Source organism: Pangasianodon hypophthalmus, chromosome 3 (genome assembly GCF_027358585.1).
Source record: "Pangasianodon hypophthalmus isolate fPanHyp1 chromosome 3, fPanHyp1.pri, whole genome shotgun sequence".
NCBI classification, from domain to species: Eukaryota; Metazoa; Chordata; class Actinopteri; order Siluriformes; family Pangasiidae; genus Pangasianodon; species Pangasianodon hypophthalmus.
In genome coordinates, this window is record NC_069712.1 from 32,489,318 (window position 1) to 32,503,064 (window position 13,747).

At 38.7% G+C, this 13,747-nt stretch overlaps 1 protein-coding gene across 9 annotated transcripts in view; it reads left to right on the forward strand.

Annotated features, from left to right (window-relative positions):
- syne2b (spectrin repeat containing, nuclear envelope 2b) overlaps nt 1-13,747 on the forward strand; it is a 127,343-nt gene that overhangs the window by 101,917 nt on the left and 11,679 nt on the right. For all 9 annotated transcript variants that reach the window (XM_053232639.1, XM_053232643.1, XM_053232641.1 and 6 more), the window contains 4 exons: nt 1,564-1,674; nt 3,632-3,787; nt 6,067-6,225; nt 9,201-9,367. In XM_053232639.1, coding sequence (XP_053088614.1) covers nt 1,564-1,674; nt 3,632-3,787; nt 6,067-6,225; nt 9,201-9,367 — 593 coding nt within the window. The remainder of the gene's footprint in view (nt 1-1,563; nt 1,675-3,631; nt 3,788-6,066; nt 6,226-9,200; nt 9,368-13,747) is intronic.

Genomic DNA, 13,747 nt, shown 5'->3' on the forward strand with positions numbered 1-13,747 from the left:
CTTTTTTTTTTTTTTTCAGAATAATGTTTAATCATGACTGTATCTATTTTTGCTAAACAAAACTGTCAGTGAACTCAATGACTCATTGATTAACCTTTAATCTATTACTAAAAGTAACTGGTGCTCAATAAATGACATATAATGTATGAGATGACTAAAGACTTACGTCTCTGTGAAAGCTTAAGGCTCAAAGATCATAAAGGAAATCAATAAAGTGAGGAAATAAGGCACCATTTAAAACAGCTCATGCAGTGAACTCGACAGGAAATACGCTATCCCTGTCCTGATGTCTTTTAAAAAGCACTTTAAGTAACTCGAGTATCTCTGTCCATAGCTGTAGTAGCTATACGTCAAACATAGACACACATTTCAATTCAACGTCTTATAGAAAGCAGATTTCTGAGAAATTAGATCGCCAGATTAGGTGTAATCTGATGTAGTTATGATAGAGGGCATTTCATGTACAATTGTCCGAAAGTAGCAACAAGTAAATTAAAGTGTTACTGTAGATTGATTCAGTAGAACCAACTAGATTGTTATGTTTCCAGTAATGCGTTTGTATCATCAGTGCGACTGTGTAAACTGATGTGCGGTTTTTATAAACCACAGTTACGGAAAATAATTCTTTCCGATTGGCTGACAGGTGTCCATGTTTTTGAGCTAAAGTCACTTTAACTAATATTTCGTCATTATTACATTACGATGCAACAAATCTAAGAATATTTAGCTTATTTATAGATGAAGTTTCTAATTTCAGTCCAAAAATTGTTTTGTTCTTTTAAGGCCAGAGATAAATGCTTCAAATAAAATCTTCTGCCCAAACAAAAGGCCATTTTTAAGCTTCAGATTAGTAAAAATGCTTAATCTTCGATTTGTTTTATAATAATCTTCTCATTGTAAATTCTAAAGATAAAAAAATAAAAAATTTCAATTTAAAATTGAATTCAAATTAAATGCCCTCCTATTTAACCATGGCACAGTCATAGAGAGTGTGTTTAAGTTTGGCCTGTATTTATATTTTACTTTTGCCGTCACGTGTCGCATGATTAAAGTTGCAATTAAAGTAATAATTATAATTACGCGGAAAAGAATCGCATGCGAGCTACATTGCACTAAAATATTTAAATTAAAAGTAACAGATAAGTGAGATAAATATCTTATTAAATATTAAATTATAGGTTTGGCAGAAGGAACACTGCTGTTCTACGCTGCTACCTGAACAACATGGTGTAGTTTTTAATCAGTTTATAGCTACGTTTAATGTTGTGGAACCGACGACGTCTGTGACGCTGCTGTTATAGACAATTAATCAACATCTTCAACAGGAATGTGGTGTTCTCCTTGTTAGCGTATGGATACGTACTCTTGGGTTTGTCTTTTTTTGCTTCAGTCCAAACTCTCATCCCTTGTTTTCTTAGCTGTGTTTATGGTGTTTCCTCTGATGTTGACCCTGAGTTTAGACCTTGGATTATGGATTTGCTCACACACACCGTCTCTGCCTGTGCTTTGACCCTTTCTATACACTCTGACGATGATTCGTACCGACTCCTGGGTCTGTTTCAGACGTGGGAGAGCTGTACGAGCCGGCTAGCCGATCTGGCGCAGCGTCTGGAGGACGTCAAGGTCAGAGTGAAAGAGCAGCCGATCCAGGAGATGGAGGATGAGCTGATTAAGGTAATGAAATAGGACATAAAAAGTATACGGGTGAAATTTAACTCCAAATGTAGTCAATCAGACGAAACATGTCTCAAGTTTGCTTATTTGGTTTTTACACTGGAGCTATGAGGATGTTGGAACATTATGGAGGCGGCCATCTTGGACACTTTTCTCCTTATTATACTTTTCTTCATAGATACAGGAGACTAACAATCAACCAGGTGATGTAAATTATCCAGGAAGTTGTTAACTAATGAACAACATTTAATCATATAATAATCTTTAAACACGTTGTTTGCTCCTTAAAGCCAAAGCTGGTTGGAGAAAAAGTCATACTTTTAACTTAAAATTGTAAAAAGGGACTTTTCTTGCTAATTTTGTTTAAAAAAACAAAAAAAAAACAAACAAAAAGGCAAGTATAAAGGTCATCCTGGTGTGATGTGTGTTTTTAGAGGGAATGTAAGTATTAATGTTAGCTAACTAGTGTGGTGTTTTTTTTTTTGTTTTTTTTTGTTTTTTTGCCCAACTACAAGTGACATTAAGATATTATTGAACACAAGTCAGGTGTAACTGCTACTTAATAATTAAAAATTCCTCCAAATTCAGAAGAAGAGGAGTGAATCCATGGATTTGAAGTTCGTCTAGTGAATGAAATTTAATTAAATGTTCTTTTTTTGTATAGTGCAAAGCAGCTTTACAGAAATCTTGATGTAGATTTAGATCCCCAGTGAGCAAGTCGGAAGTGACAGTGACTAGGAAAAACTTCCTGAGACAACAAGAGGAAGAACCCAGAATCAACAGACTCAACTCTTCTGGGTGACAGCGGGATTATAAATAGTGGGATTATAAATCAGTATGAGCAGATTGTGATTGAGTCCTGGGATGAGCACAAGGCAGTCTTTATGATTCCAACAGGAATCTTCATGTACAAATCTACAGTATTCATGTGAGATTATCTGCTTATTTCATATCCCACGCCCTTTTCTCTTTAACCCTATGAGTTCTTCTCTAGCTGAATTTTATTTCCATTTGAGAAGATGTGGGCTTGTATTGACCGAAAAGATGTTATTTATAAAATTGTTAGCTACTTTAGCATCATAGCTCCAGTGCAGAAGCAAAGATTCCTCGGCTGATGGACGACATTTGGGGTAAAGGGGGCAAACGGTGTGAATCTTATTTACTCACTGAGAAGTCGTATGAGGATAAAGGGTAGGATGAGGATAAAGGTGGCGCTGTGAAGCTCAGATGATTGTCGAGTTTAATCTGTGTGTGGTTAGTAAGTCAGTTTGTTAAAACCAGGCCGGCTGGTGGAACAGCTGATAAAGTCTGACTCTTCTTCCTGTCTCGCTGTGGCGCTTCGTATCTAAAGCAGAAGCAGGTTTCGCAACTTATAATATAAAATATTAAACAATGTATAAATATTAGCAGGTGAGACAAAGCTATAGTTTGTTCTATAGCTGAATAAGACTTCAGATTAATTTGATGGCTTAGAATATGTTTTTTTTTTTTTTTGCTGTAACTGCTCATGAATGCTGTAAATCATGAAATGTAGCAAAAGAAATTTAATTCTCACAGGTTTCTGATTCAGGATCAGTTTCATCAAGAGTCACAGGCTTAACCAGAGTGAGCAGAAATGTAAAACTGGTCTCAGATCAGCTGTAAAGTCGTCATCCAGTCAGCCCCATTATAGCCCTAATCTCTTGCTCCTTTTTTGTACTGTTCTCCTCCCCCAACTGCCAGGAACCTTTAATCCTCAGAGAGAGAGAGAGAGAGACAGAGAGAGAGAGAGAGAGAGAGAGAGAGGTGGAGGAGGGGATTAGCGAGAGAGGGCCGGCAGCAGTGAGTCAGTCAGAAAGACTGTGTGAGTGAGTGCGAGAGAGAGAGAGCGAGAGAGCGAGCGCCTGACCGAGCGTGGACGCGAGTTGTTGCCCGAGCTGAGTGGTGTGTCAGAGTTTTGGTGTGTGATGTTATGCAGGAGCTGCAGGAGTCTCTGGAGGACTGGGCCGTGAGTCTGTGTGAAGCGAGCAGCATGAAGACGGACGTGTCTCAGTACATCATCACCGAGGACGTGCTGATGCTGCAGGAGCAAGAGGAGCATCTGCACGGCCAGTGGGAAGAACTGTGCCTTAAGGTCACACACACACACACACACACACACACACACACACACACACACACACACACACACACACAGAGTCCTGTTTTTGTGTGGCTATCAGCACAGAAAAATTTACATACGTCTCTCTCTATGTATGTCTCACTCATTTCTCTCATGCCTAAAATGGGGGGATACACAAGGCTACGACATGACGAGACTTGTTTTTACTGTGTGTGTGTGTGTGTGTGTGTGTGTGTGTGTGTGTGTGAGAGAGAGAGAGAGAGAGAGAGAGAGAGAGAGAGAGACTGCATGAGGAAGATGACAGATGTTACAGAGAAAAGGAGATGCAGGCCATGATTTTCTTTGGCTTTAGATGCACCGGAATGCATGTTAGATAACTTTTTGATGGTGTGTGTGTGTGTGTGTGTGTGTTTGTACGCTTTAAGCCTCAACTCATTACAGCTGCGGAAGATCCTCTATTTTTATTAGACACGTCCAAAACATAATTCCACAATTAAATAAATCACTTTTTTAGTCAGTGCAGTACAGCACATGGTTACAGTGTGTACACATTACTGTCAGAGTTAGAGTGTGGTTTCTCTATTACTGCAATTTTAAAGTGATTACTGGTTGGATGGTTCAAAAACACGCAACCTGAATGAAGGAATTTAAAGTATGTCACCCTGTGCGTGTAAGCACACACACACACACACACACACACGTTCTGGTCACTGGGGGGAAAAAAACATACATTTCTGAGTAAAGAGTTTTTGTGTATCGTGTGCAGTAGATGAAAGCTAGGCTAGTGCTGACATTACACTATAGTATCACTATAACTGCAGTTATGGAAACTTTTTAAGATGATAAAATTTATTTCTCAGTCAGCGATAGTCCTTTCTACCATGTCTCGTAAACTTTTTCTTTAAAAGACACATGATTTTTTCCATGTTCTTTATATTTCCTGCCATCTAAACAAGTCTAAGTTTTCTTACAAGCACAAAAACATGCACAAAAATTCAGACAGGCTGCTGGAACAGCGTGAGCTCGCACTCGCAGATTCGTAATAATTTACTCAACTTGATTTTTATGAGAAGTTACTAAGGGCTAGAGTTAATGTTCTGACAAGTTTCTATCTACAAATTAAATGTGGTCGTACGGCAGTTTGTGTGTTTGGGGCCGACGCCGAGGGGGAGGAGTCATTAGCATCGCAATGGACGAACAGATGGTACCGAAAGAGTGAGAAAGACTCATGAAGCAGGAGAGAGGGATGAATAGAAGCAGGAGTTCACGGCCCTTTTGTGTAGGAAATCACACACATTGAGTCGCTGCCGCACGCCGGAGTGTGTGCGTGTGCGTGTGTGCGTGTGCGTGTGCGTGTGTGTGTGTGTGTGTGCGTGTGCGTGTGGGTTGCTAGGCAACATCCAAGTTTGAAAATGGCAGCTGTTTTGATGAAAGCTTGTTGTGTTGTGTATTGATGTAGCGCTTTGGAGTGAACGCTAGTTCATCATCAGCTTCAACAGCTGCTGCTGAAACTTATAACGACAGGAATAGATACATGACATGGAGATGTTTGGCTAGAACATAAACTGAAAGAGGCAATTATTTTTTTTTTTTTAAATTAACTGAAGTTTAAGTTACGACGCGGCTTAAAGTGAACTGTTAGAAAAGTTGCAACAAATTATTCCACATTTTCCTATAAAGACAAAATGTGAAATGTTTTTAATGTTAATTTTATGAAGTGTACAGATAAGCAGTTAAATTTGAAGAGACACTTGAGTAGGTGGGCAGTGCTGCTCTGTCATACACACACACACACACACACACACACAAGTGGAAATGCCGTATGAAGATTAGGGCAAGTGGGCGATGTGACAAGAAGATCATGATACTTGAAAACATCTTTATGAGATGTGTTGGTTATAAATATGTTATTTACATGCCGTGGAAGCTGTGGAGGTTTTACAGCAAAATACTGAGTAAAAGTATAAAAAAAATAAATATGGAATGTGCTTTGACCTCATCGAGGGTTAAAAAATAAAGTCTTTAAGGCTCAGGATTTTTCAGAAATTTACTTTTGCTAAGTTTTGCTAACTAAAGCTCTACTGAAACAGTGGAATACTGTATAAAACTATAAGTTTTACAAAATATACAAATAAAATAACATTGAAAGAGGAAAGAGAAAATTATAAACACCTGACAATATGCATAAACTCTGTGGAAAAGCATGATGTTAATATATTGCAATATCATATCTTCATACTGTCCAGCCCTAATAGACAAGTGTGTGTGTGTGTGTGTGTGTGTGTGTGTAGGTGTCGTTGCGTAAACAGGAGATTGCTGACCGGCTGAACGCGTGGATCATCTTCAATGAGAAGAACAGGGAGCTGTGTGAGTGGCTCACGCAGATGGAGAACAAGATGACGCACAGCGCCGAGCTCAGCATCGAGGAGATGGTGGAGAAGCTGAAGAAGGTATATAGATGCTCCAGTCTTACACACACACACACACACACACACACACCTCTAAACATTCAGGAGGTAATTAGACCAAAAGGTAACACTTTAGAATAAGCAGCAACTTATGAATAGCTCTTTATTAAGACTTAGTTTACTGCTATTAATTACTAAGGAATACTAGTTAATTACTCAGTAAGTATGGTTGGAGTAGTTCACTATTAACTAAGCAGTAATTACAGAGAACCTAGCTAACACTGGCATTTTTATAGTAACTACTGATTAATTACTTTTAATCACATTGTTTAATCACATCAACATTAATTCCTAATAGCTAAGCGTAACTTTCCTCCTACAGATCTGCTACCTAATATATTCAGGCTGTTCCAACGCCTCACTGTCTGAAATGTAACTGTCTGTGATTTATTCCTGTCAAGACAAACAGCTCTGCTCAGAGGAGCACAGGGGCAGTGTGGTGTTTTTATTTAACTACTCAAGGTCTAAAGAGAGAGAAAGTGACAATAATAACCAGTGAAAGTACAATGCTGTAATGTATCTATCTATTAACCCTCAGAGATCTATGTCCACTTTTGCCCTTTGATACCTACGTTTCATAGTCAGAAAAAAAAACGCCCCCTTTTTAAATAGATATGTGGTGTTTTATGTAGTTTTTTCAAGAATGGATTTAATAAAAGAAGCTAAATCAATAAAAAAATGACATAGGAGTAATCCTTCTATTTATAGCTGAACCAATTTCTGCCTTGAAAATTGAACATTGAACAAATAAGATTACTTATTTACAATTTAGACAAAATAACAAAAACATTTCACTGCTAAAACGCGAAGCTGCGAGTGGATTTGCAGCAAGACGTAATTAAAAGTCTCTACGCCAAGTAATTCCTAAATGACTGAGTAATATTTAAGATGCTTCATGTCTCAAGCAACACTGCAAACCTTCAGCTTGTTAATGTTCACTTTTTAACACTCCCAAAAGTGTTGTAAATAATTTAAATCTTGTTCAGTCATTAGTAAAGCGTTTCTACGTGTTAAACTTTATAACACATTTAAGTTTATGGCAGAACTCCAAAAACCGGTAGAATAGATGCTGTTTAGAGGCGTGTAGAGGCAGTCTGGGGTGGGGATGTTTCTGAGTCAGTCCTAATAGAATGTCAGCAAGAAATATTTTTGAGAATACACAGTTTATGTTCAGTTTTCTTTTTTTTTTTCTTTTGGGTGTATAGAGAGAGGGACTAAGGGTGTAACAACAAGGGAGTTACAACCATGTACCAGTAGAAGAGTTAATAACCAAAATCTAGGGGCGTAATAACCGTGTCCAAGTAGAAAAGATGTTTTTTGGCCCTTAATGCTTTAGAACAACGTAATTCATAGGCGAGTTTGCAGCCAGTAAGCGGGAATGAATGAGTGAATAGCCCTTTACCAACACTTAGGTTATTACTATTAACTACTAAGGAATACTAGTTAATTACCCAGTAATTATGTTTGGAGTAGTTCAGTGTTAACTAAGTAGTAATTACTGAGTCTTAACTAACCTTAACCTTAACCCTAATTTTGGTTGGTTGAGCCAAGACACATTTAGTGTCAGAACTTTGCTTATTTTGTTTTGCACTGGAGTTATGAGGCTAATAAGCTGTGGTAGCTTACACTATTATCCGAATCATATCTAATGTACAATTCCACCTTCTAACTTCAGGCCACGTCCCTGAATTGTGCTGAGGAAGAAAGTGATTCAGTTTCAAGCCCTTTTGTCCTTTTTTTTAACATTTTTTTTTATAGATATTCTTTCCATACCGAGTCAGAAAATACAAACAAGTCTGTTTGAGACACACTGAAAAACTCATAAAGCAGTTTGGCAATAAACTAAGATTAATATTAGCTTATGGTAATATTTGGCTAACCTATTCCATTAATATTACTTCAAAACGTGTGTGTGTGAGTGAGTGTGTGAGTGTGTGTGTGTGTGTGTGTGTGTGTGTGTGTGAGTGTGTGTGTGAGTGTGTGTGTAAGTGTGTTAATGGTTCATGGACTCAAAATAAGTCATTCTCAATTTGTCCTCTATGATGAAAAAGGAGCAAAGTGTAACCAGACCCCAAGGACTTCTGCCAGTCCTTACTTGCACAATCTCTCCCACACACATACACACACACTCTCTCTCTCGGGTCAGAAGCTTTGGAATCTTTGCTGACTTGATTAGTGAACAGACGTTGTGGAAGTAAACCGTGTTTCACTGGTACGTGTTTACTTTTGGCAAGTAAACAACAGCAGGACGACACGGTAACCTCGAAGCAAAACCATGCTGATTGGTCAGTGTTTATTTAAAAACCACAGCCAACAAAGCGAACGCAAATTGCACATGGCAGCAGAAATGATGTATCTTTGGACCAACTTCTACTACTACTAATGATGATAAATGAAAATGTAGAAGAAGAAGAGGATGAAGTGCAGTTCATTCTTGGTGATAATCTCTGAACACTTCTAGAAGATCACAAAAACTTTTCGATGAAACTTTTAAAGACGCAAGATCGTGTTTGATTCTCACACTTGCCCGACCCACACCACAGGGGAGCGTTTGGCCAGCGTCATGAGAAAGCTCATGTGAAACTTGTATCCCAGTGAGAACTTGGCGTTAGAAGCTCGTTTAAGTCAAGAGATGAGAACAACACTGGCGGAATAACTAAAAAAAAAAAACAGCATTAAGTGCATTCACTAGATCTACAACAAAAAACCTACTAATTGGTTGTTTTCCCTCCAAAAAAAACTTCAATATAATATTGTATTATTTTATTTGAAGGCATCACTGAAGTATTCTGTTGATCAATTTTCATAGTGATTCATGGATCTATTTCCTTTTTTTTATAAATGTTTCTAAGCGGCCTACAAGGTTTTGTTGAATCTGGAGTGTGTCGTTCAGGACGAAGTCTAAAACTTCAGATGCTGAATTTGTTTCTTTTCCTTCCCCCCCCGTGTGTGTGTAGGACTGCATGGAGGAGATCAACCTGTTCAGTGAGAACAAGACTCACCTGAAGCAACTGGGAGAGCAGCTCATCACGGCCAGCAACAAGACCAAGGAGAGCGAGATCAATGACAAGATCAAGGGCATCAACGAACGCTGGCAACACCTGTTCAACCACATTGAGGCCAGGTGAGAGAGGATATGCCTGTACCCCTATCACACACACACACACACACACACACACACACACACAGTCGAGTAATGACAGTGAGATGTTAGTGGTGTTTATGTGGCTGATCTGGTGAACAGGGTGTGATTCAGGACACAGTTTGTGAGTAGACGCATGAACTCATTCACTTGAGTATTAGTGTGCTACAGAGTTGTCCTGATTGTGCAAGGTAGGGATTAGGGACTAGGGATTAGAGACTAGGGATTAGGGACTAGGGACTAGGGATTAGGGACTGACGAATAATTTTGAATAAGTTCGTCCGTATATAATACTACATAATCGTTTATGTCCAGTATAACGACTGCTGATTGTTTTTGAAAATGTGTCTGAAGAAATGTGTGTTTGTGGGAGGAGTGAATACATTAACCTGACTAATCCCCTATATCCAAACACACACACACACACACACACACACACACACAGAGTAGGAAAAGCTGAAATGGCTGTTCTCAAGCTTAGCTGTTCCACTACGTCAGGTTTTCCTACATGATATAACAGGTTTGTGTACTGTGACGTATTAAGCGTGATGTAACCAACATGTGCAGTGGGTCATTAACTTCTACTAGTCCTACTACTACAACTACCATCATTAAACCTCCTACTGCTAACCCTGCTACTAGTCCTACTACTACTAAGGCAAGTACAACTACCACCATTAAACCTCCTCGTCCTACCACTACCACCACTACTGCTACTCCAGGTACTAGTCCTAGTCCTACTACTGTTGCTATGACTACTACTCCTGGTACTATTACTACTACTACTTTTACTACAGCTGCTGCTACTACTGCTTTTAACATGGCTGCTATTACTAGTGTACTACTACTAGTATACTACTGCTGCTACTACTAGTATACTACTGCTGCTACTACTAGTATACTACTACTAGTGTACTACTGCTGCTACTACTAGTGTACTACGGCTGCTACTACTAGTGTACTACTACTAGTATACTACTGCTGCTACTACTAGTATACTACGGCTGCTACTACTAGTATACTACGGCTGGTATTACTAGTGTACTACCACTAGTGTACTACGGCTGCTACTACTAGTGTACTACTACTAGTATACTACTGCTGCTACTACTAGTATACTACGGCTGCTACTACTAGTGTACTACGGCTGGTATTACTAGTGTACTACCACTAGTGTACTACGGCTGCTACTACTAGTGTACTACAGCTACTACTACTAGTATACTACTGCTGCTACTACTAGTATACTACTACTAGTATACTACTGCTGCTACTACTAGTATACTACTACTAGTATACTACTGCTGCTACTACTAGTATACTACTACTAGTGTACTACGGCTGCTACTACTAGTATACTACTGCTGCTACTACTAGTATACTACTGCTGCTACTACTAGTATACTACTGCTGCTACTACTAGTATACTATTACTAGTATACTACTGCTGCTACTACTAGTATACTACTACTAGTGTACTACTACTGCTATTACTAGTGTACTACGGCTGCTACTACTAGTGTACTACTACTAGTATACTACTGCTGCTACTACTAGTATACTACTAGTATACTACTACTGCTACTACTAGTGTACTACGGCTGCTACTACTAGTGTACTACGGCTGGTATTACTAGTGTACTACCACTAGTGTACTACAGCTACTACTACTAGTATACTACTGCTGCTACTACTAGTATACTACTACTAGTGTACTACTGCTGCTATTACTAGTGTACTACGGCTGGTATTACTAGTGTACTACCACTAGTGTACTACAGCTACTACTACTAGTATACTACTGCTGCTACTACTAGTATACTACTACTAGTGTACTACAGCTACTACTACTAGTATACTACGGCTGATACTACTAGTGTACTACGGCTGGTATTACTAATGTACTACGGCTGCTACTACTAGTGTACTACTGCTGCTACTACTAGTATACTACTGCTGCTACTACTAGTATACTACTGCTGCTACTACTAGTATACTACTACTAGTATACTACTGCTGCTACTACTAGTATACTACTGCTGCTACTACTAGTATACTACGGCTGCTACTACTAGTGTACTATGGCTGGTATTACTAGTATACTACTGCTGCTACTACTAGTATACTACTACTAGTATACTACTGCTGCTACTACTAGTATACTACTGCTGCTACTACTAGTGTACTACGGCTGGTATTACTAGTATACTACTGCTGCTATTTCTATGGTTACTACTATTGCTATTACTACGGTTACTACTGTTGCTATTACTACGGTTTCTACTGTTGCTATTACTACGGTTACTACTGTTGCTATTACTACGGTTACTACTGTTGCTATTACTACGGTTACTACTGTTGCTATTACTACGGTTACTACTGCTGCTATTACTACGATTACTACTGTTGCTATTACTACGATTACTACTGTTGCTATTACTACGATTACTACTGCTGCTATTACTATGGTTACTACTACTACTGATAATAATAATAAGGTTCTTTGGTTGGTCCCTCTGGAGGAACCTGTAAATGTTCTACATAGATCCCTTGAGGAATCCTTTTCTCTGACAGGGCACTGTGCAGACACAAAACAACTCCACGACAGTTCCTCTGTCCCTAGAACTACAAAAAATAAATACAATAAAAAGATCTAATTAATAAAATCTCTAAAAATAAAAACTACACTCTTAGAAATGGGGTTTCTCAATGATTCTTTGGATGGTTAATTGTTCTGATTTTCTACAAAAATAAATAAATAAAGGTTGCAAGTTAAAGGTTCTTTGGAGAATCCAGAGGGACAAACAAAAACTTCTAGGGTGCTGCATGTAACGTTTTTTTTTTTTCCTGGAAAAAAAACTGAAATTGAAACTGAAAAGTCATCAATTAAAAACCAATAAATTAAAATCAGTATGACAAATTGCTATAACTTTAATTCCAGTGGCTGATCTGAATTGTTTCCTCAGCTTTACCTTTGCTCCCTTTTTGTGTCTTGGCTCTGTGTAGAAGTCTGTCTCAATAGACCGCACCCCTCCACTCGTCCTCTGCATTTATCCATCACACATCTTTCTTTCTTCATCCCGTTTATTTATAACACTTGGGCTCCCAGAGCTGGGGTTTGTCATGTCAGTACAACTTCATCCTGTTGGAGAGTTTCGTTTGTGTAATAACACGACAGAAATCACCTGCCCGAGATCACAGCTGTAGTGGGTTGTAGAGCTTTGTGCTTTTAAAGCCAAAAATGAGTAATTTTTGATTCTAAATATTGTTATACAATTGTAATTACGCAGTTATGTAGCTAAAGTGATACAGTATTATATGGAGACAAGAAGTTCAACATTGTTCATGCTTTATTGAAACAAATCCCCATTTTCATAGAGAAAACAGTTCATTTGAATAGCTCACTGTATTGTTACTGTATGACCGGTGTACACTACTTCCGCACTAAATACCAAAATACGTCGTGAAATTTTTTAAGCTCTAAACAATTAACAACTATTAAAAGTAACAGGTTACATGTTAGTGGTGTAACAAGAGTTAAAACGCTGACATAAGGGTCCAGTCCTATCACAGGAAGTAGCATCAAAAAAAAAAATTATAATGTCTTCCGGTTACATAGTGCCTTTCTAACACTCAGGGCCGCAGTACACACACACATTAAAACAAAAAGTACGTCAGGAAAGTATCCTGATTTTGCTCACAGTTAAGAGCTTGCAGTGTGTTGCTGGAGGAATCGAAACGCAGGAGAAGGAGAGACTTTACTGTAAGCCGATCAGCTGGAAGAACTGCGTCCAGTCTGAAACCGCGTGACAGACGGAGCACTGAACGTGTGACCTGCTGATCCTCTAACCTAAAGACGTGCAGACAGACAAATCTGGTCACATTTGGAGTTTTAGTCGTAGAAACTTAACGCAGGCTTTACTGGTGCAGAGAGAAGTGAAAAGTAGCTTTGTGGATCAGCGGGAGAAACGACACGCGACCTGAGCGCCTTCCTCGCACTGCGGGTCAACGCTTGTCCTTTCCCATCATCCTCTGCAGCAGTGTAATCTAATGTAAGAAGGGTAGAGCGTGTGAAAGTAGGTCATTTAGAACTACATGTTTGAAATAATAATAATAATAATAATAATAATTTAAAAAAAAAAAAAAAAAAAAAAACACCCAACCTATTTTACAGCACAAAGGCTTATGAGAATAAAGTGCTTGATTTACTTAAAATTTGTTTTCACGTCACTTTGAATCACAGCTCTGGCACAGCTGGACTTGTCTCTGCATAGCTGCGCATGGTTGTGTATACAGACGGGGCATATCTGACCAGCAGACTGCTGTGTGTGTGTGTGTTTGGGTTAGAGGACTTGACTCAGG